Source organism: Artemia franciscana, chromosome 18 (genome assembly GCF_032884065.1).
Source record: "Artemia franciscana chromosome 18, ASM3288406v1, whole genome shotgun sequence".
Lineage (NCBI taxonomy): Eukaryota > Metazoa > Arthropoda > Branchiopoda > Anostraca > Artemiidae > Artemia > Artemia franciscana.
The window spans coordinates 25320268-25347678 of NC_088880.1; the positions used below are offsets into that span (position 1 = coordinate 25320268).

At 33.0% G+C, this 27411-nt stretch overlaps 1 protein-coding gene across 1 annotated transcript in view; it reads left to right on the forward strand.

The window, feature by feature from the left end:
* Window positions 1–2833: 2833 nt before the first annotated feature.
* Window positions 2834–27411, forward strand: part of LOC136038802 (probable ATP-dependent RNA helicase DDX27) — a 58382-nt gene continuing 33804 nt past the window's right edge. The window contains exons 1-7 of the mRNA XM_065722185.1: window positions 2834–2924; window positions 11653–11768; window positions 14411–14608; window positions 15973–16042; window positions 17387–17547; window positions 21125–21303; window positions 25106–25229. Of these exons, the coding sequence (XP_065578257.1) occupies window positions 11679–11768; window positions 14411–14608; window positions 15973–16042; window positions 17387–17547; window positions 21125–21303; window positions 25106–25229 (822 nt within the window). The 5' untranslated portion in view covers window positions 2834–2924; window positions 11653–11678. The remainder of the gene's footprint in view (window positions 2925–11652; window positions 11769–14410; window positions 14609–15972; window positions 16043–17386; window positions 17548–21124; window positions 21304–25105; window positions 25230–27411) is intronic.

Sequence of the window (27411 nt, forward strand, 5' to 3'; positions counted from 1 at the left end):
GCAAGCTACTACCCTGACCTTAGACTCGTTTGGACCTCGAAATTAGTAAATTTTTAATCCGATTTCAGATGTAACAGAACATTGAACCGGGTATCGGAAGCTTGATTTTAATGAGAATCTCTTTTCTGTTTGGAGATACACCTTGTACAATCTCATTCAGAATGTCCTAGGTTGTGCACCTGTGGCATGATCCCTATTTATTATATCCCTATCTATATAATAATCCCTACGCTCAAGTCTTGGGGCAAATAGTTTCTACACTCTTCCAGTGCTTCAAGTTGCTCCTGGTGAAAAAAAAAATATTGGGTGCCAAAGTTACTGAACAATACATTTTTTGGTCCAAACTTGAAGTTTAAGGGATATACAAACCGTAACAAACCTCTCCAAATGGGGTGGGAGGATTTCGCGAGGAAAGATTTAGGGGAAAGTGTAAGTCCTTGGGAGGTTGTAAAGACGAAGACTTTAAATAGATTGGAATGGAAGAGGAGCGTGCGCAGCTCCGTTGGTCTCAAGTGGCTTAGCGCTACAGTAAGTTGTTAGTAGTAGTGGTAGTAGTAAGAAACATAGCTTGAGCATTACTGAGTTGATTTTTTTTTTACCATAATTGCTCTTGAAAACCTTAAAAAATAGATGGATGTATTCAACCTCAAGAAGCGTCTTCTGGCTTTATAATTATTCAAAAAAAATATGTGGCTGAGTTAGATTAAATGACCCTCTGACTTAAGTTAAGATTATATGATGACTAAAAACATAACTGCGAAGCTAGCTATTGAAGCGCTTTATAGGCTAGGATGTTTTCATCGCCTTATCCGTCTTTTTCCTGTATGTGATTAAATTTGTTTCTTTTGTATTACTTTTGCTGTTTTTCTTTTGTATTTTACTCCACTTAACCTCTGTTTTGTGAAGTGGGTGATAAATAAATTATTATTATTATTATTATTATAGCATTAACAATAAAGACTAATTTAGACATAGTTGCACGAGCAATGGCACATGTGTCAATGTGTATATTTGCACTATCATAAGTAATTGTGCATACGACAGAAAGAGAGATGCACTGGCACTAGAATTGAAGCCACTGATTTAATTCCAATGGATTCAGGAGATAGTAGCCAATGCATGTGTAACAGCAGCATACGTTTGTTGTTTTACGAAATTCCTTAGAATCCACTTCAATAAAATCTTTCTTTTAGATACCATCTCAACTCTGTAATGTCGAAAATATTGAGAAATTTAGGCATTCTTAGGAAACTCAAACATGTTTTCCGAGAATCAGTTCTAAGAAAAGTTTTGATCCGTTTATTGAGTCTTGTTTATTATGTTGTGCTATTATTTACTTCTCTATCTTTCCTTCGAAAATTGCTGGAAGGCGTCCACCAAAAAAAATTCAAAGCAAGGTAAAAACTTCTGAATCGTTTTAGTATGAAGCTGTTTTTAAATCTTCAATCGATAAATTTTCTTTCTTCTGTTTTGACCCTTTTCAAGTACTTGTGGGGCTATTATCCATTAATTTTTTCTATTTCAGCTGTCTTTTCTCATAGTGATGTTGCTATAAATTTCTTTTACTTCTGCTGTATAATATGGGTACGATCCCATTCAGGCCAAGATTAAAATGTATATATCCTTGAATCCAAAATACACCATTTCATGTCCATGGCATAATTAAAAGGCTTCTTATTGATCTTCATTAAGATGCGATGAATTTCAAGCCTTAGGTTTATATTATCTGCTTATAAATTTGAACATTGAAATTTAGTATTGCATTAGTTTGTACTTTCAATAATATATGCTATATTGATCCTTAATTATTCATGTAATCACACTTATCATTTTGTTTTTATGTCTGATGCAGCTACTCAAAATAATTTCTGTTTGTCTTGGGTTCCATTTAGTCTTTTTTTTTGTAATTTGTGCTCCACGTTTTTGGTAAAATCAAGTTTCTATAGGTTTTAACTTTTAACCGAACCTAGTGCAGAAAAAGGGTGTTTGAAACATTGTTCGAGTTCTTGCCTCTACTTCCAATATACGAGTGTAAATAAAGAAGTCACTATTTAATTTTGTTTTGAGAGCTGAGTGCTCCTATTTTTTTTATCTTTTCTTCTATTGTATTGCTCCATCATTCTCATTTTTTGTATGAGCGGACAAAACTAAAATTATTATCATTATTATACAAATTAGTTTTTGCTTATTTTTTGCTTTAATCTACCTTTGTATTTCTTTGAAAAACTATTTTTGGGGATGTCATATATTTGTTTCATAGCTGATATTGTTTTATCATTGGTTAGCTGCAAGAACTTCTGAATTTTTTTTTCTAATTGAGATTTTTGATAAAATTAGGAAATTCATTTAAAATGTCTAATCGGCTGTAGATTTGTATAATATTTTTGGTAAAGGTATCACAGTTCACAGAAAAAATGTATTATTATTTTTTTCGAACGACTGAGAAAACGGCGCTTAGAAAATGTATTATTATTTCTCGAAAACGACCGATAGCTCATACTTCAATTAAAAATTCGTCGTTTTTAAGAGCTCAAAAAGTGCTTAGATTTGAAGTTACAATAGAAGCGATTATTATATTCGCAAAGAGCATAAGAAAAGGCATCGATTGGTATGTTCACTTTATTGGTAAGTCAATAGTATGAACTGTGATACGTTTTCTATATTTTTTTTTCAATTTTGTCATCTGTGAGTTCTTTATCCACGAGGTAACAAAAAATTGATCGTAAACAGTGTTATCTAATAATACCACAATTCCTGCGTTCACATTGTTGATTTGCCTTTTGGTTTATCCGCCAAATCATGACGGGGCTTTAGTTACCCATCAAGAGTATTCCGCAAATGCCTTTATCCGCAAACGCTTAAGAAAGAAGAAGAAGAAAGACAGAAATAACGTGCATTTATCGCAGAAAATTGAAACTGAAAGAGTATTGACATTACTGTTCTTGTTTGCAATTCTTATGTCCAGTTTTTTGGTAGAAGTCTAGATTTCGTACTTTCACTATTGTTCCAGAAATTTACTGTTGTTAAATACAAGTCAAATCACTCATACACAGGCCTAGTACAGTGTAAAACACAAATATTAGGTTAATTACATCCTTTTATTACCTTAAATCACACTTCCAAGCAATAAAGGGTAAAATTCTAGTTAATTGACTTCTTGCTATTTCAGAAAGGGTTTAGGCTAGGAAAATCAAACTTTCAGGGATGGGTCTATAGGCTAAAGTATGTCCCAGAAAGAAATTTTTATGTACCCACATCTATGCCTTCTCTCTCTAGAGGGCCCTAAAATTTGTCTACATGACAGGTCTATGTCTATTGAAATTTTGACAAAACAACATTTTACCTTAATTTTCAGTTACTAGTTGCTTTTTCTCTACCTTTAGTTCTGAAAATGCAATTTCTGTTATTTGAGTAGAATTTTGAGCCATATAAATGTTTTGTTTCAAAATTTAGGAAATGTATTTGCATATCTGTAAAACTTTATAAAATGAAATTGAGCAAAGTTATGAAGTTGAAAACGATTTTGTTGTACTTCAATTAAGCAGAAGATCTATTTAGCAAGGTTTTATTATTATTATTTAAGAATTAACAATGCTTCTTGACTACTAAGGTCCCTGCGTCAGCCCTGCAGTGCATTCCTGCAGCATGATTCAATCTCTGGGTCCCATATTATCAAGCTAAGGTCAAATCTACTGTGCCACTAAGACAAAGCAAGATTTCACTTTTATAACATGCATGTTTTTAAAGGTCATCAAAAGACAGGGCCCTCTAGAGTAAGAAGGAGTAGAGGTAGTTACTTCAAAATACCTTCCATGGAGATACTTTCTGAAAGTTTCATTTTTCCTAACCTAAACCCTTTCCAAGATAGCAAGAAGTCAATTAACTAGAATTTTACCCAATAAAGTGATCTTGCTGTTATCAGCTATTGAAGGTAGTGTGCAACTGCAGGGCTCCTGGTTTTTCAATTTCCACAGTCCTACCACCCAATTACAAAAGAGTTTGCTGCTCAACTGCATGTTGGCATGCTTCTTGAAAATTCTTGGTAAATTTGAAGCTGTTTGAATTACTAGCTTGGGAATAAGGTGAAAACACCACTTAATACATTTATTGATGTTCTATTTAAATATAAACAATGGCTTTACTTACAGGTAGAATTTTAAGCCCATTATAGACCCTTGAACATGATGTCCTTTTCTCCTATTTTTAGTTGTTCTATATAAAAGGGTTAAGAAACAGTTTCTATTTCATCATATATAGTGTAATTATAGTTAATACATTTCAATTGCAGTTCCACTATGCTTCCCCCCCCCCACCACATGCAAATATATTATCCAAGTTATGTTGTTTTCTGGTTCTTAGTTTTGTCACAGTCAATTCCATTACTGGTAAACTGGTTAAAACAAGAGGAAAAATAACAGTAGGACTAGTATCATAGGCATCCAAAAGGAGGCAGCTGCCCCCCCCCCCCTAGAACTTCAAATTCAACCTAGATAGGGCTGAAAAACAGTTGAAAAAAGGTAGATGGCTAAGAAAGCAGTTGGTAAAAGGTAGATGGCTGAAAAAGCAGTTGGTAAAAGGTAGATGGCTGAAAAGGCTAGACACAAATTGGTAGAATGACAATAGAAAGTCAAACCAGAAGCAATTTTCCATAATGTCTTTGAAAGATTTAGCTCTAATTCAAGAAGATTAATACTGAAGCTTATTGATGATTTATGATTTTTTGTTGATTACTTACTAATAAAGATCTCATAAGTACAATAGAACTTGCTGGTAATGATAGGTTTTGTGTCTTCAGCCCCCCCCCTCCTAGAAAAAAAAAACTACAAATGTACATGAGTAGTATACAAGCTTTATCCAAAATAAGAGTAAAAGGTATCATCTTTGACATTATAGTAAAGGTTTAAAATTAAATTTCCAAGAAAATCAATTACTGTATTTTGAAAGAGCATAAAAAAGGTATCAAGCAGTATATTCACCTTATTCCTAGGTTAGTAATTCCAAGTGCTCCAAGTTTACAAAAGTCAATGATAATGTCCACTTTTTCTTAAAGAATTATCTAGTTGAAAGATCTTTAAGATAAGCTGTTTGTGGTTGATCAACTTGAATGTCATAATCATATATTATCTCTTGTAGCAATAAGTCATTTTGGGTAAATTCAATTTTTAAGCTGCAAGAGGTAAGGAATATCATAAATACCTTTTATGTATTTTGTTATATTCCTCTGATCTGATTAATTGGGCTGGCAATTCACATAACAAACTCTAGCTTAGGTGTAATTGAACTTTTTAAAAGCTTAGAAACAATTGATGAGGAATGACTATTGAAAGTTCTCTCAGTTATACCAAGAGTAAGAGTAATTATAATGCAATTTTCTTAATTATATACAGGAAATTATATTTTGAAATCAAGGTTATATAAAAAATTTGATAAATATCTTGTGGTTTGCTTCCAAAGGAAACATGTTAGACAAACAAAAGTAGTATCATTAGATTCCTTATTTCATGCTATCTCAAAATATTATGGTCACTTTTCTATCAAAATACCCTATCCCCCTGATGTTCCCAGATATAACCCTAATAATATATGTGTCTGTTAATTGAAGCACATGATTACCTTACCTTAAATTACAGCTTGGAGTGATATAAGGATTTTTCATCCTTGTGATGTTCCAGTGAAAAAAAAAAGATATTTTTGAATATCATATATATGAAAAAAAAAAAAAAAATGATATATGTAAGTTCTTTGTTTATTTGGGTTTCTACAGTCTTGACTAGATAAAATTTAGTTTTGTCTGATTGATCCAGTATTAGATAAAAATTAATGTTTAAAATGACTTTAAATAATAATGGAAGAAAACATTATAATGTGATTAATAGAAACATGCTGCATATTTTAAAGTAAGAGTGAGAAGGGGTGATGCTATGTCAGAAAAGTGACCACAACATTAGGAAATATCAAAGAATGAGGAATCTAGTGATACTCATTTATTTTTTTAGCATGTTTCTTCAAATATGGCCAACCACTAAATATTTAGCAAAAATTTCCAATTCCTCTTTAGTTTGTTGTAATTATTTTCTAATAAAGCAGTACAAATATTGGCACAGGTAATTGCAAATAAATAATTATGGGATTCCATAAAATTGAGGGTTCTAATTTTATCATTGACAGAGTTCTAGTTGAGGCACCTCTTGCTATGTTGGAAAATAGTTGACTTTAGTGAATCTAGATCCTAAAATATGGCTCAGGTAGGTACAGTCAATCTGCTTTCTCTACCCTTTCCTTATTTTTAAAGCTTAGGAGATTGCATTGAACATATCCATATCTGTCTAACTTTGACAACACATGTTCTACCTTAGTTTTGAGTTTTTGTTCTCTTTTTTACTGGCTCTATTTTGGAAATGAAATTCCAAGCATTTCAGTTGGATATTAAGCTATATTAAGGGTCTTCTCTAAATTTCAAAAATAGATTTAAAGATTTTCAATACCTTATAAGTCAAGATTGCTCAAAAGGTATAAGGCTTTCACTGTGTTTGTCTTGAGCAGTAAATTTATTGGTCAAGGTTTCACTGGTAGCACAGGTGAAGGTATAGCACAAAGGTAAAAGTTCTATGCCCTTTAGAGGGTAGAGGTAGGGATTTTGAAATATATTCATGGGGGATCATTAAGGCTGTGGATTCATTCCAGAAAGTTTTCTCTCACATGGTTCAGCTAGGCTACTTTTCAAGATAGACAGAAGCTCCTTATAGATTCATCCAAGGTCACCTGTCGAAAAAAGATCAAGAAAATTCTGCTTTGTTTAATTAAAAAAAAAAAAATGAAATTATCTCTATCTAATAATTTGTTTATCATTTATTTATTTATTTGAAAACCCATTATACAAAACCAAGAAGACAAAGCAGCAAGAGAAAACAAAATAAAAAGCAATAAAGACAACAATTAGACACCTCACAAAATACAAGACAAGCAAATATACAAAAGAAACCAGAAGAAAAGAAAAGACTTGTAAGAAAACGCAACATTTACTGTCTAATGTGCCTATTATCTTACCACTGCAAGATATGGCTCCATTTGTGGGACAAACTAATCATTAAAATTCACAGTACTTGTTAAAATGGCAGTATATGAATCAGTTATTCTATAGCAAATAAACACAAACGATTTTTGGGTCCAAGCTGGGAGCTGAAAGAAATAATTTAAGAAACAATAATAGCACCATCTAATTTACATAATATATGTGCAAAAAAGATTGTCAAAATGGTATGACCTAATACATATGCTACAGAACAGTAACATTAAACAATCATGCAAGAATTAAATTATTATTATTAAAAAATATTGAAAACCCCCATCACAATTAAAACACAACAAGACAGAGCATTGGAAAAAAACACAATACATTGCTGCTTAAGAATGTGGGACCAATCATTTAAGTTCCCATCAATTTTGATTATGTTTTGCTATCCTTCTAGCAACTGTAACATCTGGGTCAGCAACCATGAATTTTGTAATAGTGAGCAAATTTCTATGCTACAGAGGTAGATGAAGTAGGTACTTGGTTAAATGAAAGAACATGGATTGGATTCTACTCTTGTTAGTTTTAGTTAAGGGTTTCCGGAAGTGTGTGGTGTAGAGAATATGGGGAAGGGCAATAACATTATATAGATTTGCTAGAAAATGACAGATTAAATCAAAGTTTACATGATTCAATGGAAGCAGAAGCTGCTGAGATTCTATATCTGATTTGTTCAAGAAGGAGTTTTGGGTGTGACAGATAGAAGAAGAAATGGGCAAACCTAAATACATAAGGTGATGTATAGTTTGGACAGAGCTAGATCCAAGCATGATGGAAGAGGCAGAGGAATTTGTTTTCCAGTTAAATCAGATTTGGAGGAGTTGAATACAAGCCCAACTTTCTGACATTCTGTCTCAAGGATTCCAAGAATTATGCCAATACATTGAAGAGTTTAGGATGTCATCAGCATAACATATCAAGGAAAGGTTTACAGGAAACAAAATCAATGAAGGATGGCACAAACTTTGTGCTTCAAAAACATAAAAGAGGTGACAGACTCCTTTCTTGACTGGGATTATTTGTCTATGTGAATTAGGGAATTCCTTTATCTGGGGGTAGTTTCAGGTGGATATGAAGTCTTGAATATAAATGTCAAAGAGAACAAATAATGACCAGATTCAGTCCAAATTTACCAGCTTTCAAAAGTATTGCTGCATGGATAAGAAAGTCAAATGCATGTCTGACATTGTGTACCCCCAAAAAAACTTTCTCCAGGTGATTCCTCACCGATCAGGGCATTCACAACAGTGGATAAAGCATCAACACTCCCAGTACCTCACTTGAATCCAAACTGGTATGGAGGGGTATAGCAGACTTTCGAATTCCCTAATAAATAGTAACTCAGAGCTTGCAAAGGGATGTAGCTACAGTAATAGCGTGGAATGATGTACAATGGACTTCAAATTTTCCTTTTTTAGAAATAGGAGTCAGGTCTCCAATACAAACGGAAGAAGGGAAATACCCTGAGTTAAAATTATCTGCATAAGCAGAGACAGATGAGCCATAGGAAGTTTTCCCCTGTATTTCAAATGAATAGCACTAACTTGGTCAATACCAGATGAACATTTTGATTTTAGTTTTTGGATGGCATCTTCAACAGAACATGCACTGACCAAAAAATCTCCATCAGGTTGAGCATCCAGAAACTGAACCAGAGTTACTTCATAAGATTGCTTTATGATGGGATCAGGGGCAGAAAACTCTAAGATTCATAATACAAATATCATTCAGCTTCTGGAATATAAGTTTTATTAACACTGAATATCTGGCACAAACAAGAGAAACTGAAGGGGTCCTCTAAGATTTGGGGGAAAGTAGTTGTCAGCTTTTAGTTTTCAGTAATCCATCTTGATCTATTATCTAAGTTATGGCTAGACTGTATAACCAGTTTTAAATAGTATGGCCACACAAATTAAAAAGTTTTCAAAGGATAAGATAGGTTGATCCTGTAAGGTATTGAATCACCTTAAATAGAATCCCCAGTGACTCGTTCCTGCTTATAATTGTAATTCATGCATACTAAAATATGAAAGATATCTGAAAATTTCATCAAGTGTGGAGAAACATAGGTTTCATGATACAACTTTTATTTAGTTGAGCTGAGAAAAATGAAATCTTCATGTTCATTCAATAAGGACCCTCATACAGTCATCTAGAATAATTGTTTAATATTGTTTGATATTCATTGTTTATCCTATTGTTTAATATTCAGTCAGTCAAGCAAGACCCTAAAATTATCAATAGACAGTTCTATCGGAAAACATTTAACGGATCTTATCAGCCTTCTAAATTACGTTGCTACACTTTATCACTGTCATGACCACTACTTATTTTGCAGAATTGTCTTATTTTTTCTATTGTCAAAAAATACCCTGTATCTTGGGGTAATATACTTTTTGCATCTTTACTGTATGCATCATCTTTACTACTAATTACTGCCCTGGTAGGTGAAGCAATCAACTTTATCAATCTTCTTGCTAACCAAAATTTCCTTTTCAGTTTCATTAATTCTTTGTCTAAGTAACTTAGTCTTCTTTGCATTAATTTTCAAACCTGTCCCTGCACCCTGAACTCTTGAAATTTCTATAATTTTATTCATTTCACCAACATTTTGCTGAAAAATCCCTAGTCATCTGGATACTATAAACCCAGGAGATTTTTGCTTTCATACTTGATAGGAAAGTCCATATTCCATAGGATAAAATTATTAAAAATAATCTATATATATAGGGAGAAGAAACAACCATGCTTAACTTCTGAGTCTACACTAAACCACCTACTAACCCCACATCAATATTATTTTCACTTTAATGAACATGCATGTCATACTATATAAGTATATGACCGTTACTAAAGCTTTTTATTAAAGCTCTATCAGCTTCTAAAGGCCTTTCTCTATCAGCTTTTCTATCAGGCCTTTCTATAATCTTTAAAGTTGAGGTGTAGAGGGATATGATGATTCAGGCCTTTCTCAAGTGTTAGTTTCAAAGTGAAAATTTAACTTAAGCATCTACTCTTCTTCCTAAAAGCACACTGCTCCTCTCTAAAAGCTTTATCTGCAGTATCATCACTAGTCTAAAAGTATCATCGAAGTAATTTACTTCCTCCTTAAACCTGGCTAATGCCTTTTTAATTACCACATTCAAAATATATAATCTTTTCATAAAGGGTTTGGGTATTTATCTCTTATAACCACCTCACTCAAGAAGTGAACTTAGGTCAATTCTAATAAAATGTACCCAAATATCATGAAAATAAAATACTTTAGTGACAGAATAATGGAAATTACAACAGAGAATTATGAAAATTAGGTGCCCTGGAACACATTACATTAAATGGTTTCTATCCTAACCTAATCAAAATGTCAACTAAAATATTTGATCAAAATATAAATACATTGTAGTTTATCCCTCTCTTGCTAAGCTGATTATCTCCAAGAGCTTGGAGTGTGGTGGTTGTAAGAGATAAGTACCAGGGTTCAATTTTGGTTTTCCTGAAGTCACTATATTTTTCCCCTTTTAAAAAATTGGATGCATAATCTTCAACAATTCATCTCTAATTTTGCAACCACCATATTTTAAAATCTCATATATTATGCTATCCCTGCTGAAGCCCTATTCCTTTCAATTATTTTAATGAATAACTCCTTCCAAATTCCTGACAGATTTTTCATTCTTTTCTGCATAATTTATTCTCACCTTACTTTCCTATTATTCTCAAAAGATCTATCACTGACACAATTCTTTTATAGACCTGTTCTCTTGTCAACCAATGTTGAGGGGTTCTTGCTAATTTTCTTAGCTGTATTTTGACTTTTCTCCCTCAACCATCTTTTGCTATTTCCCAAACCATTTTTATAAAAGAATTCCATTCATCTTCTATATTTTGTTCTCAGTACTTTTTATGTTTTATGTTGTGCTTTCTTATTTGTTTGCTTATTTGTCTTTTCTCTCTCTTTTATTTGCACTCGACAGTTTTATGTGTCTGTTTGGGAAATAAATGCATCATCATTGTTATTAAATTCTAGACTGTGCAGTTTCATACCCTACTGTTTTTTGAAAAAATTATCAAAATCCAATCCTTGAGTCTGTCAATGTCATAACTACAATCCATGGAAGGTAGTTACCCTTCCTATTTTTTACCCTTTCTAAGTTACCCTACCTAATTTAAACTGACTCTAGACACAGGTGCATGTTAAATTTTACTTTTAGAATTAACAGCAATACCCATGTTTGCAATGGTGTAATCAACAAGCTGGTTGTCTTACTATCATGTTAGTACCATGTTAACTTATTGGCCTACTAACCACCTTGAATTTCTTTATGGTTTTTTGTATGCTTTTAGACACAAACTTGGCATTCTTTGCTTGTGATACTTGTTTGCAAATAAAAAATTTATTGCCCCTTTTTAATTGCCCATATATTCCCTCTAATGGCCCCTGTAATTCCCATCCCCAAAGTGCAGTACACAAGGAAGCACTCATTTTGTCATTGCCAATTTTGGGCGGTTTTGTATTTTCTTGTAATTCTATGAACTAAAAATCTAGTGATTTATGTTTTATTTGTGTATTTTAATTTCAGAACATATTGTTTTGTAAGTCATTGTGATGCCTTTACCAGTAAAAGACCCATTTCTAATTCCAACCCTGTCTAGTGATGAAGAAGCTGCCAATGAAGATTCTCATTCTGATGAAGAGGTATTTCTTGTTTCTTCATATCTCCCACATTTTATGAAACTTCTCTTAGTAAAAAAGGAAAAAAAAAACACATTTCCAGGTTACTGGTATCATCAAAAGTGTATCAGGTGGTTATCCTTTGAGTAACATCAGAACAAGAGGGACAGGGGGGGGGTAATTGCCCCCTATATCTTGATTAATACTTTATTGATATTATTATTCAAAAGTAGAAAAATGGAAAATGGAATCCCCCCCCTACATTTTGAAGAATACCTTCTTTTTATCCTCAAAAAAAAAAAAAAAAAAAATAGAAAGAAAATCTTTGCATCCCCCGTACTTTTTTGTGAATTAGCACCACTGCTCAAGAAGTATTCACATTTGCGATTCTTATGAAGGGATGGGCATTCTTATATTTCCAGAATAGGGAGGTTGAAATGACAAAAAAAAATCCCTTCCTTTTCATCAATGTTTGGGGGTGTCTGCAACTCCAATTAAAAACTGTGAATCAATTATTGTAATATTTATTTGCTATTAGGATTTTACGAGTTTCATTGAACTTCCTGGATTGGGAAATATCTTCTATTTTTAATTTTATTTCTTTAATTTTTGGTCAGTGATGCTGCCAGTGACTGTATGTGAGGCTCCAGCAGCATCTGGCACGTAGTCTGGCACGTACTGCTATAGATGAACAGATAAACCTTAAAATGGTTAGAAATTAAAATGAATAATTAAGTAAAACTGAACACAAAGAGGGCTTTGGAGTCAGTTATAAGTTATGACTAACTCCAAACATTTCACTCTTGTTTATGATAGTTTCTATTCATATAAGTTTGACTTTATTATTCGTTTTAATATCTGTTTGTTTTAAAATTATTTATTCATCTATAGCATTTTTGATGTTATTGTTCTGTTCACGTTTTGTTCGTTTTGTTTATTTATTCATTGTAATTTTTGTTTTTATTAAGTTTAAACTGTTGTAGTGTTTTATTTCTCCTTGTCTTAATTTTAATGTGATTCTTTATTTTTGGTTTGAAAACTTTGTTTTTCAAAGGAATTTCTGTTCGTTTTTCTATTGACAGTGCTTTATTTATTATTGGCTAACATTAGGAATATTTGTGAAGTTTTTCATTCTTTTGCATAAGAAGTAAAATGAGAAATAAGAAACAATAAGCAATTTAAATTTTGGATGAAATGCTCAAAGGGACTTGAAGTTCCAAAGTCTAAAACAGATTCAAGACCAGAATCTTTGGACCCTTCCCTCTGCCTCCTCACTCCAGTCAAGATTCGATGTATACCTCCCCCCAATACTCCCTGAAAATTTCAACTTGATCTTGAAAGCCGTTTCTTGACCATCTGTTAGCATAAAGCGTCATCTGATTTACCTTGCTACTTAATCATGAATTTGATTATGCTTTATGGAATGTTTAAGACAAAACGTTTAGATAAATTAGGGAAAACTTTTTTAGCCCTTCTTGCCCTCTCCTCCAGTCCACAATTAAAGGTCCAACCGACCTCCCCCCCCAAGTCTTGATTTGATACTCCAGGAATTCCCGAGATATTGCGTATATGCTGTTCTGATAACATGGCAACACATAGTCTTTTTAGTTTATTAGTTTTAGTGTATTCAGTTTTACCTTGGTACTTAATCCTTTATAAATTATAGGTGCTAAAATGAGCTTATGGTGTGAAAACGTTTTGGTGAATTGGAAATAAAATGACTTTAACCCCTTTCCCCAAAACAGACTTCGAAGTCCTTTTGTATAATCCCACCCTCTTCCTCCATCTCATAGCAGTACCCAAAACTTTCAACTCCACCCTCCAATTCGTTCGCGAGATATTGTTGATATATTTTAATGAACTAAATACACTTAGTCTATAATGATGTTCCCTTAGCTCCTTCACCATGCCGAAATTTGAGGTCTACTTGCGCTCCTTCTGCCTTCAACGCATCCTGAAAGCTTCAATTTGATCCCCCAAGAGATAAAACATGCCCATCTTCTTTGCTGAGACATATATCTAAACAATGGATTGAATACATAATATAGAGTCATTGTCCCTGAGGTTTGGAGTAGTGATGTTAGTCTTGGAAGTATACTTATTAGATCAATCGACTCTTCTGGGCAAAATTACTATCTCAAAGTTTTGACCCGGTACTATAGAGGTTAATAGGGCTAGGTAGCAGAAAAGGGCATGGAAGGAGGATGGTTGCCCTTCTATCTATTTGTGCCCTTAAAAAATCACTAGATCTTTCAATTTCTGATCGAAGGAGCCGCTTCTAAGTTGCTACGACCATTTCCTCCATAGGAAGTGGCCAGGAAAATAAATAATAATTTGAAGGCACATGGCTCTTTACTAAAGACCAGGCAAATATTGTTGCCTCTGACATTGTTGTGCGGAGCTTTGGGACTTTCCTCATTTGGTTGCGATTTGCCAAATATCAGTCAAGGTTGGAAGAAGCAAGCAGACCAGTCGTTACAAATATTTGCCCCCTCCCCTCCTAAAGTTTTGATTGCGATGCCTCAGAGCTATATTTAACGAAAAGAAACTGGAATTTAGTACCTGACATAATTTTGGTTTTAGCATTTTTATTAAATAATTGTAGGAGTATATTTATTTTTCAGGTTTTCTTTCGTTTGAAACTAAATTGAAAATTTTATTTCTAGCTACAACCTAAGAAGAAAAAGGTGAAGTCAATGAAAAAGCATAAAGACTTTGATGATGACTTCACGTTTGTTGACTCTGTTTCAGAATACAATGCTGATCCGTGGGATGACATTAGTAAATATATTAAGCGAAACGTTTCAACTCGAACTGGGGATGCCATTGCAAAAATTCGGAGTGAGAAAAAGTTGGGAAACGAAGTAAGACTGCTTAATTTTTACCCTGTCATTGATTATTTTTTTGAACAAACAGCTAAAAAGAGCGACAAAAGAGATTAGTTGCTTTGGAATATAATATTAGATATAATACTAATATTATATAACATTAATATAAATTATAACATTATAATATTATAACGTATCATTAGAGGAATTAATATTATTATATATTGTGTGTGAGTAGGGATATTGTGGTTTTTCAAACACCAAATTTAGTGTTCAGTGGCCCAGTGTGTTAATGCATGGTCACCATTGATCATATGTGTTTGGCCAAAGGAGACACTTCTAATGGTCGTCTTCTGTCAATTCAATTCTGTTGTATGTCTCTTCAAGGTATTATTTTTTGTTACGACACATTTGTTTTGGTTGTAAACAATCTCAGGGCCAGGCAAGATCCTAGACGCTGAACACTAAAGAGAACCCTTTAAAAGTAGAGTTAAAGTGTTAGTATCAAGTTAGGGTTGTTTAATCATTAAAATTGTCTGTTCCAAGATGCTGCCTAGTTTGCCTTTATCTCTCAGTATTATCTAATAAATCCTCTCATTTTTTAATGATTTCTGTTGGATTCTACTATAGGACTATATATAGGAAAGAACAGAAATATATTACCGTGACACCGGTTAGGTAGGGGCTCCCATAGTTTATTCAAGCCCTTTGTTCCCTTGGAAAACCAACTTTCAGAGTTTTTTTTCTGTGTCTGAGCATTGAGGAGGGATTTGCGAAAGTCCTTCCGAAATATCGGGTTTTGTTTTTTCGCTTCCTTTATTCAACTGGCTGAAAATCACCCTTGTTCTCTTGGTTTTCTTAGTTATTTTATATATATTTTTTTTTGCCCAAAAAAAATTTCGGGATCAACAGGCTAAAATGTGTTTTATTTCACGCGATTCACTGATTTTACTTTAGCAAGTTAAGTAAAGTAAAATAGATCCAACAGTAATGGCAAAATATTCCGTATCTTTAGGCAAAGAGTTTTCTACTCAGAGATTTTCTGAACTAACTTACCCGATTGAAAAACAGTGGCATTCAAATCCACTTATTTATGGTTTGATCCCCCCCCCCTAAAAATATTGCAAACTTATTTCTTAGGGGAATAATGGCGGGTCGTATTGGTGTATGACTGAAAATTTCTTTCAATGTGTCCTTGAACCTTCTATGTATTTTGTAAGCTTTTGTGGCATTTATGACAATTTTTTCCCTTCAAAAATTCAAGTTAAACTTATGTCATTATAAAGTCAATTGACCCTGAAAATTATTAATCGGCTTCCGAGATTTAAAAGGAGGATGGTTTCTTTAACAGTATATTTATATTCCATTTCAATCCTTAATTTCTCTTTAATACCTTGTAGACTGCAAGAGAAAGCACTGCTTCAGGCGAGAAAGACTATGAAGATGATGAAAATGAGGATCTTAAAAAAGGTAAAGTAAGATCTCTATATATTAAAAAAAAAAATGCTGACGGTGTTTATGCCTGGTTCCAGGGCTACTACAATAGAAAGTGCTCAAGTCTTAAGTCTGAGTCTTCTGAATTTTTATAATTTCAACTTTTTCTGACGCAAAATAACTCAAGCATAATGTATACAGCACAATGTGGACTTTGTATCTAGGGCGAAATCGTTTTTGAAGCTCGAAAGACTCGAACTAACTGTTTACCGAATTTGCGTGGTTTTGTGCCGTTTACTGAAAATGTATAACTTTAGTAAATTTAGCCTGCCTATCATCGGGTTTTGATTATTTTAAGAGGGAGGCCATATTGAAGCGGTGATTCCGTTATGAAAACTTTAGCATATATACTGACGCATTACTTGACCGTGGTATTTCTTTTTTTTTTGTTCTTGGTGGTTATTTCTTGGTAAGGCCTCTTGTTGAACCGCTTTTGATAATATGCCAGCCCTATCGCGGGATTTCATTTGAACGATAATATGCATTGCGTGGTCCAGTTATGTAATGTTAATTTTTTCTTTTATAGTATATAAATATATATACTAGCATACCTGTCGTGGCTTGCTGCGATCATTGCTAGTGCATAGTTTCAGTTGAGGGTCTTTTTTTACAGGAACAAGTAGCAACCATGTGGACCAGCCTTGCAGTAAGGTACTGGAAACCTTACGGGATTTATTAGTTAATCTCAGGCTAACTTTACTAATTCAGGATTCTAGAATATACCTGGATGCAATGATGTCCTCTGTTTGAAAACCCACCCGTCTATCATACAAGAAAATTAAACAAAATTAATTTCTGCGGTTGAAAAAGGTTTTATAGGATTCCTTTTCGGAAACTTTTGTCTCTTTACTGTTTGTTTCTCTTTTGGAAGCTTTTTCAGTATTTTGTCAAAATACAGTAATTAAATGACAGTTTCTGGAATTACCGATATTCGACGGAAAACACAGTTAATATGACCTACCGTCAGTACTACCGTTAGAGTTGTGATGATACAGCAAAATATTTTGCTTAATAGAATCTATCAACAATGGAGTATCTTATTCCAAGTTTCACAGCTTCTAGTTTGGTTATCATAACATATTTAGTACCAACCCTTTCCTGTACGAAAACTCTTAGTTTTGAAATAAAATCCACTAAGCCCTTTTCTTTTCATGAAAGGCTTATTTTTCATGAAAAAAAGATGAATCGATAAATGTCTACAACGTGGTCCGATATTCATTTTTGATATCGATACTGGCCCTGCTATACCTATAGTGAATGTTATGTATCGCTGACCGGTTAACACAGTCCTACTCTTCAGCTTTGTATTTATATTTATAGATATAATAAGGACAAAAGAGAACATCCTGAAAAGAGCCAAAAAGAAAACCTCAAATGAAGACGAAGAGTTGGGTGATGAAGGTTTCTTTGATGAAGAAAACGCTTTTTTTGATCTGAATTTGACCTTTGAGCAAATGAGCCTCTCTCGGCCTCTTATGAAGGTAATTTTTTTTTGTTTAGGGGCATCCGTATTATGGTTTGGGCCCCCTTTGATATAATCTGGAAATATTTTACGAATTCCAATTTTCTCTTTATTTATTTAGACAGTGCATATTGAAATACGTCATGGTAAGTTAAATAGAATATTTCTGAGCTGTGTAATATCAATAAGAGTTTATAAACAAGCCTAAACTCTTTTAACAACCCAGCATTAAAAAAACACATTTTTAATTGCAATATTATAGATTTGCTTGATTTGTTGAACTTCATCCTCCTATTGGTGAATCTGTAGCCTAAACCAAATTTGGAAACCAGAATAATGAAGAATGAACCCATCTCAAAAATGTACGAAATACAAATATGTGTTGTTGTGTTTGGTTTTACCACTTAATGCCAGACGAAAAATTGTAAAAAAAAAGGATTTGGTCTTATATTTTGGAATATGCTGTTGATAATTAGTTACTTTCTTAAATTGTAGTACCCCGTTTTTCTTTTCATATGAAGAACCATTTCCAGAGGTTCATCATATATTTTGTTGCATTTGAAATATTAATGTAGATTTATACAGAAATAATAGGCAATAGTCCACTTGACAAAATCACATTCCAGTTGATGTTTTAAAGGTGAAGACAATAATATTCAAAATATTTTTAGTCTATTATTATTGGTAACGTTTGAAATAATTAATTATAACAAGGAAAAAAAATTATATCTGTGGTGATAAGCAAAAACTAAGTGGACCAACTGTTTTCCGCGAGGTCACTTTCTCTTGTTATCTCTTTCTTTTCCCTTTTCATTTTCTCTTTCTTTTTTCAAACTTTTTCTCCAAAACTAATTCATTTTTCTATTAAGATTTTATGTGTATGTTCCATTATTAGCTTCTTCTTTACGATCATTATCGGCATACCTGACCACATAGGAAGGGGGATAGGAGGATTTTCTTCTGAGATTGCTTTGATGCATACCTCCTGAAAAATAGTTATCAAATCTGCTTTTTTTTGTGTTTTGACCTCCTCCCCAGGGAAAATTCTGCTCATGTGTGTAAGTTCCATTATTAGCTTCTTCTTTACGATCATTCTCGGTATACCTTACTGCATCTAGAAATTACACCTCTGTGCAGCTACGATCCCCACAGGAATTATGCCTCTGTACATTCCCACAGGAGATCAGAAATTGTGGAATGTTTATGCAACGGAATGCTTGTTGCAAATTTCATTAGCTTCACATTTTGTCAAAGTCTATGTAAGCAATTGAAGATCCTGAATGTTTCATGACTGCCAAAAAAAAGGTTTAAACTTTCGTCAAATTTTAGGATAAACTCTCACTTTATATAACTCTTAAATATCCGCAACACTTATCATCTAATAGCCAGTCGCGAGATTACGACCCAATGCTATATGATGGGTAACACTTTCCTCGGAGATCAGAGTAATTTGGTCTTTGGATCCTAACAAAGGGGTATGCGCTTTTTTTTCTCCTTTATCCGGGGCAATCGACTATATATCATTGTGGAGGTTGCACGAACTTGGTAGGTTCCATCCAAAGGGATGAATCTTATATACAGCTTGGTAAGTGTGCCTTGTTCTGTCTCACGATTCTGGGATCGAGTTGAAACTTAAAAAAGTGTTTTTTGGTGGTGGGAGGGGTGGTGTTAAGGGGACTCAGAACTTTGGGGGAAGGAGATGCAATAGTTTTTTCTAGTTGTCACAAACCAGTAACGCTACTGTTGTTTTTCTCTTTTTTATGACCATCGTTCGACTGGCTCTATGGCTAGTTGTGTAGTACTGAACGCTGTTAAAGCACCATCTTTCTTGAATTAAGCAAGAATAATGTTAGGTGGTGCTAGAAAAGTCTTCTCATGTGGACTATTTATTTACTAGCAATTCTTTTGTGATTCTTTAATAACTAGTAATTAGGAAAATAAACATAAATTTTTCACAAAAAGAAAATGCTTCAAGCTGTCTGTAGAATTGTAACTGTTAAATTGTTTAGTGATGGCACTTCTTCTGTCAAAATAAAAAGAAGCTGAAATCGTGAAGGTAGATTAATGCGGGGCCGCATTATAGCACACTGGTTACAAAAATGGAAATTAAGTAGGACAGCCGTGCCTGTCACTTTTCCGTCCGCAACTTCTCGAGTTGAACAACGTTTGAATTTCAAGAATAAAATTTGTGACTGATCAGTCAGAGTTAAGATTTAATACATAGTTTTTTTTTGTATTAAAGAAAATACAATCTTCGAAGAGCAATTTTTCTATCATTATGATGAATCTGCCAAAAAAAGATTGAAGACATAGTATTAGTACAATGCATGGGAACAAATTAGTGTATGTATAAACTTTTCAGATAAATTTTGCTATTTCAATATTTTACTTGTCTAACGTTAAAATAAAGAAAATTAATGCCATTCAAAAATCTTAGTTTTTATTAATTTGTGTGACTACGGCGTAGCTCAAACGTAATATGACTAACCATGACGTAATGAATATGATGTAGAATAGAGAAGTATTTTTAATAGTCCATAATTTTGAGTATCCCTTTGGCAGTACTAAGTTGATAGTCAGTCAAGGACTTTGCCAGTAAAATATTGAGAGGGTATACAAGATACACTCTCATAGGCATGGCTCAGACACGGTATCTTTTAGTCAATCAATTAGTTATAAAATAAAAAAATACTATAAAAATACAGTCACCACAAGACAAATTCATCAACGAGTGCAAAAGTTATGCGCGCATTTGTCAAAGCACACGAGCAAAGAATTTTGAAAAAATGAACAAAACTTGGCACAAAGCTTCGAGAATAACGCTGTGGCCTGGAGTAAACTTGTGTCAGTTTTGGGAATTTCATAGCCGCTTCTCTGGAGGGTGAGGATCTAAGAGGGACAAAGGGAGGCGGGAGGGGCTTTTTTTACAACTTCAAAAAGGCGTACTCGCGTTGGCGTCCAATTGGCTATCATTAAATGCTGAATAACTAATCACCTGCTGAACTGCTCATTTGAAGCTAATTACTGATTTCTGAGAAAAGTGTTTATTATGATTTTTGGTTTCGATTGCAACCAAAATCAAAATAAATAATGGGAAAAAAGCTCTTCCTGTCCGTTAACATTTCCCAGGGAGTACTTCCCTAGTTAAGCATTTGATGCATTATGTATTATCATGTCTACAGCAATATTCTGCTTTTATTATCTGTATAGTTTTATTATTTTATTTATGTTTATTCTATGATTTGACCTATTAGATATTGTTTTATTTGAAAGTACAGTCTGGTTCATCAAAATTTAGAACGAACGAAGGTTACTGGTTCGCGGTTTATGCAACATATTTTGAAAATACTGTTTGAAACAAACTAGCTCGGTGATATTTCCTTTTAATTTCTTAATTCTGAAAAAAATAGGGCTTTTCTGGAAACTAAGCTTTCTTGAGTGTTTTAGGGAGTTAAAATTGTTTCGTAATATTTAGTGATTTCATGCCCGGCAAAAGATTTATTTTCTTGTTTCTATACCTGTTTTATTGCGTCGATTTTGTGTTTTCATTAAAGCGCTAGTTTTTCAGAATTCTATTATCCATTTTTTTCTATTAGGCCATTGGCACTATGAACTATGCCCACCCCACTCCAATTCAAGCTGCCACGGTGCCGGTTGCGCTTCAAGGTCGTGACATATGTGGTTGTGCCGCAACAGGAACTGGTAAAACTGCCGCATTCATGCTTCCTGTGCTTGAGAGACTTTTTTACAGACCCAGACAAGAGACTGCCACAAGGTTCGTTGGCTTTATACTACTAAGCGCACTTCTAATTTATTGCGATATAGGCCTGCGTTATGACAGTTATCAAAGACTAGATAGTCAGTTTAAGAGTCGGCAATGTTTTGATAGTAATTTCGCGTAAAATACTTGGCATGGTTTTCAGTGAATTTTACAATATGTGCTTTTTTTACTTTAAATGCATTTTTGCATTTCTTTTATACTAAGTGAGCCATGGGTGCCAATTCACGAAAATGTTAAGGGGAGCAAACTGTAGGCTACTTTTTAAAATCTTGGGCGGGTTGGGGGGTAGTTTTGTTGTTTTTAAGTTTTTTTTTAAAATGAAAATGGCACAAAGTTTTTTTGTGTAAATGCGTAAAATACTTTGCATGATTTTCAGTGAACTTTTCAATATGTGCTTTTTTTTTACTTTTAGATGCATTTTTTGCATTTCCTTCATGCTAACAGAGCCATGGGTGCCAACTCACGAAAATGTAAAGGAGAGCAAACCGTAGGCTACTTTTAAAAATCTTGGGCGGGTTGGGGGGTATTTTGTTGTTTTTATTTTTTTTTATGAAAATGGCAAAAAGTTTTTTTTTTGTGTAAATGCGTAAGATACTTTGCTTGATTTTCAGTGAATTTTACAATATGTGCTTTTTTTATTTTTAAATGCATTTTTGTATTTCTTTTATACTAACAGAGCCATGGGTGCCAATTCACGAAAATGTAAAGGGGAGCAAACTATTGGCTACTTTTAAAATCTTGGGTGGGTTGGGGGGTAATTTTTGTTGTTTTTAGTTTCTTTTTAATGAAAATGGCGCAAAGTTTTTATTGTGTAAATGCAAAAAAAAAAGGTTTTTTTTTTAAATTTGGGGTGAAGGGCAAAAAATATAGGAAGGTGTCTCCCTCACCCCATCCCTGGCAGTCGCCCTCGGATAGATCAAAGTTAAAGGAATCGGCAAAAATTATCTTCACTGTTTAATTAGTAAAATATATTAAACACCGTAATAAGTCTCATTAGCTAAAATTCTTTGTTTATTAGTTTCTTATTAGTAAAATCCTGACCCTATTGCGTTTGATTAATAAAAATCATTGAACGTTGTGTAAGTTTCTATGGACCCTATTTGATCTGTAGTTTACAGTTTTAGCGGGAAATTCAAATAAAACAGATAATTTGATTGGGAAGGACTCAAAGGGAAAACTTGGACAAGGAGATGATACCTGCAATAATTTGAATCATAGAAAAGTTAATAATAGTTTCCTATGTATTAATAATAGATTAAGCATTTATTTTTGTTTTTGACTCCTGTTTAGATAAAGTAAAAATATTAAAAATATTTTTATTTTATCTATTTTATGTCTATAATATATATATTATTTTTTTTATTTTATTTAATATTGAATTTTTATTTATGTGAAAATTGAAATTCAGCTTCACTGAACAACCCAATTCTCTACTTTCCCAATTTATTTAAATTAGCTAATTTATTAATAATATAAATGATTTTCATAAAAGATGAAAAAATAATAATGCACTTTCAGGCAACTATTTCCCGGTTGCTTTATTCTGCTAAAGTTACTTCATCAAATTATTTTCATCAATTTTACATTAGGCTTGTCTAAACCTTCTACTCCCATTCGAACTCACCAGAATTTTATACCTGACTTGGGAAGATGATAATTAACTAATTAAACGATTACGGAAATTTTGATTAGTAAAAGCTTGATTAGTTAGAAAATTTGTAAGATTCGTAAATTAGTAGATTAGTAAGTAAGTCTATTGTAAATTAGTGAGAAAATTTGATTTGTAAGAACCTCGACTCTTTATATATCAACATATTATCACATAAACATCATTTTCTGGGGTGGTCACTTTTTGTGTGATGACAAAAAAGTCACCTTTTAGGGCCGCTTTAAGGGCTCAACATAGAATTTGCAATGGAATGAATTAGTATATTATTCTGAGGTAATAAGAAAATGGGGAAAGGGATTTACCGCTTGTATAGACACTTAACACAAAAATAATAAAGCTAAGAGGACCGTATATATAAGTATGTATATGTTTATTTCCCGTCATATTGCAAAAAAAAAAAAAAAAAAAATACAAAACTGACAGAGTAATACGAGAAAAAACAAAAGAAAAAAAAAACACTTCTAAAAATGAAATCAAACTCAGCATTTATAACATGAAAAAACTATCTGAAAACACTTTTACTGCCCAGGCGTGTTATATAACGCTCATTTCGCTTTTCTACTGTACGCACTGGACTAGCTACTCCGTAACATTACATATATTTGTTATATTTTTCTGTATTTATATTTATTCTGAATATTTGTTACAGATTTTGTGTAATCTATAATACTGCTGAAATTCTATCTTCTTCGTAATCAACATTAGTTGGTTATTATTAGCTTGTTTGTTATTAAAATTGTTCCTGCGCTCCATCACTGTTTCAGTGTTTTCATCTTCTAGCATATAATTATTTTTCTCACAAAAACTAATGTTTAATTTCTCTCTTTTCTTTCTCGTTCGCTTCTTCACAGCTCGCCTTCTCTTGCCCTTTTCTCTAGCCCTTTGCCTTATTTTAACATAAAGAGGAAAACTGATAAAACTAGCTTTTTTCTTTGTTTCAAACCTCTTTTCAGAAAGTGCGAAGAAAGCTCTCAGAAATGTACATTTTGCCCCGGTACATTGCTAAACTGAAGTACCAAATAATTTTTTAGAGCAATCACGAATAACAGGATTTTTATATTGAAGGTATGATTAAGCATAGTTACTCTGCACAATAATAACTATAAAGAATAAATATTTGTTGTTTTTTTTTCTTGCTAATTTAAAAGGAAAGAAAGTAAGCCAAGATTACAAAGAGGGAGAAAGAAGGTAGTTGAGCAAAACATGGTGGCTTGGACTTTATTTTAAATTGAAAAAAATCCTTAAACCTTTAAATTTTGCTTTACACTTCAGCAAGGTAAATTTTAAACACTTGATATCTCTGTAAAAAGCCCTCGATTAAAAAAAAAATCGATTAAAAAAGTCCATCGAAAGATGGACTTTCTGTCCATCTTAAGTTCTCTTGATTCTGACTTTGACTCCATAATATTAAAATTGAATTAAAACAAAACGCCCCTTAAAGGTACTTCAGACCCAGACCCAGACGGGAAAACCGTTTGTACGCCTAGTGGACACCTTCTCGATCGCAAGGTGTGAAGTTTTTCACAACACAAAACTAATTACGGTGGTATGTCACCGATAGTTTCCCGATCCTAATTACTTACTGTTAATTAAGATCAAATAGAAACCCTCAGGCTAGTATTGGGTTAAGCTTGCTTACAGGTTTTCTTGGAAACCCATGCTTTCAGGTAAGCATGTTAAGATCTTGAGTTGATGTTAAGAAATATTTCAATAGATGATCACTTAACCTTATGTTCAAAATCTTGCCGATAATCAGTCGTAAATAAATTAAATATTAAAATAAATGTCTCTGGTGCATAACTTTATTTGAAGTAATTAGAAATCTCAATGTGTGGATAAGCATTAGGGTGTCTTGTAGCAAAGCGTCTCCGTAATAATCCAGACAAGAAGAAGAAGAAGCATTAGGGCCTCGTTTTCACGTGGATGAGAGCTGGATGGAAGTCATCCATCCACGCGATCCGTGTCTCTTCGCGCTGGATTTGTTCAACGAATGTATGTTTTGCTTCCGTATTGCTCTCATCCATCAAGCATTAAACCTGACGAAGAGCTCTAGTTCAACTCTTGAGATTTTGGGTAGCTTTTCTATGTAACTATCAGAATCTGTATTCTAAGTGATTTTTGTTTCAGGGTATTAATATTAATTCCAACGAGAGAACTCGGTGTACAAGTTTACCAAGTTGCTAAGCAGTTATCTCAATTTACGGATATAGATGTTGCGCTCTCTGTTGGAGGTTTAGATTTGAAAGCTCAGGTAAGCATAAAGCTCTTGCGAGTCGTTTATATTTAATGTTATAGACATGCTCTTATTTGAATTTTATTATTAATTCCTGGAACACTGCACAATTGTTTATGGCCAAACTAGAAAGAACTTGCGTATGTTTCTCTCAAGCAACCAAACTTTCAAATTTCACTTAAAAGTGAAAATGAAAATGAAAATGAAAATGAAAATGTAAATGTTTGACTCCATAAAATGAAAATAAAAAGAGCTTTCTTAAAAATGAAAGCTCAGCTAACTCGTCAGAATTCATAGTTCAGAAGTAAAGTTGATTAACTGTCCTTTTTTTAAGATTATTGTATACAATCACCCGAAAAACTATGTTCGTGAGAACATGCCCCACCCCTCAAATAAGAATAAATGCCACACAAATTACACGACTGTCGAATGTTATCTTTTTGGAAGTCAGTTTGCTAAGTTTATACTAAGTTAATGAACGTACCCTCACATTGCTATTTATATACTAATATGAAATATTCACGGTATTAGTATCAAAATCAGTAATGCACCCTCTGTTTAAATTTTATCTATTCTTTGTTTATGGAGTCAATAAATATTTTAAGCGGGAAAAACAAACAAAAAATGCGAACTCGGCCATAAAGACGCAACTACAACCCTATTAATCCCAGGCGTAAAAATATCTCTTGTTTGCGTGCATTTAGTTAATTTTATCATAGAAATTAGCTGCCAATATTCCAAATATGTTGACATTTTTAGGGAGCTTTTTTTAAAAGCCTTCTCCTGAAACTAAGCGAGCCCTCGATTGGTCTAGTCCCTTTCCTTCGGTTTTATTTTTTATGAGTTCTTTTTTTTATTATCCAAAATATGCTATTTCACTATTTCTTACTCATGCAAATAATCATAAAACCTAGATTTTTATGTCAAAATATGTGTGAATGAAAAACTGATCTTGTACAAACGATCAGTCCTTCATAGCAGAAATATTTGCTTTATTTGACATTTTTAAATCTCAAAATGTTGATATTAGATATAATTTGGGAAGCCGACTTTGTAGTCCCTCTCTCGACACACGTAGGCTCCGTTATTGGTCGATAGGTTTTTTTTGCCGTTGTTTGTTTTTTTTGCCGTTTCTTACTCATATAAATAATTATGAAATGGAGATTTGTTGTGAACTTTATTGCAAATTCCTCCTTCGGCTTCCTAGATGGCACCGAAATAAAAAAAAAATTGCTCGATTTGGTTTAATGGATGTGCCTTCTCGGATTCGGTCTTCCGGTGATGATTTTTTTAAAAGACTATCAACTTTATTCACGTTTACGACCCTCTGCAGCTTTTTTTCCATATTGATACTGGTTAGTTTGAATTTTTTTTCTTTACTGTTTATCGTTTTTGTTTTTGTTTATTTATAGTACTCCGTACTTTGTGTTTTTTATACTTTTACGGGTAATAAAGTTCATTCATTCATTCATTCTTGTGAAATGTGTAATTTTTTGGGAAGCTTTTTTTGCACTCCTCCCCTCAAACTAAGCAGGCTCTGTTGATTGGTATAGTCGCTTTCCCTAGGGACTATTTTATGTATTTTATCAATTCTTATTCATGGAAATCATTATGAATTGGAGATTTTTATCAAAGTAATTTATTTTATTTTGGATGCATAAAAAACGATCTTGCAGAAACCACTGGTCCTTGTTAGCAGTAAAAAGTTTTCCCATCATTTTAAATGTTATGTATCATTGTGTCTTCTGCGCTACCCTAGCCGAAAAGTCAACAATCCGACGATGATGATGAAATTAATAAGATTAAGAAGAAAAATTAATAAAATTTATTTATAAATAAAGTACTAGAAAATAATAAAACTAATAAGGGATTAACAAGAAAAAATGAAAGAGCTCAAAACGGCATAAGTTAAATGCTAGCCAAAGACTCAGTAGATACTCCAGACCGTAGTTCAAAGTCCTTATTCATTATTACAAAAAGAAAACTGAGAACAAGAGAATATGATGAACAAAACTGCCTACGTAAAAGAACAAGAAAAGTTAAGAGATTTAAAAGTAAATAATTAAAATGAAGGCCAATAAACCAAGAAAGTTTGGAAATTGGTTTTAATTGTAAGTTTACAAATTTCCAAACGAGTCGACCGACCTTATTCCTGGGTAGAAAATTATGAATTTACGAAAATTATTATAGAAATTGAAAC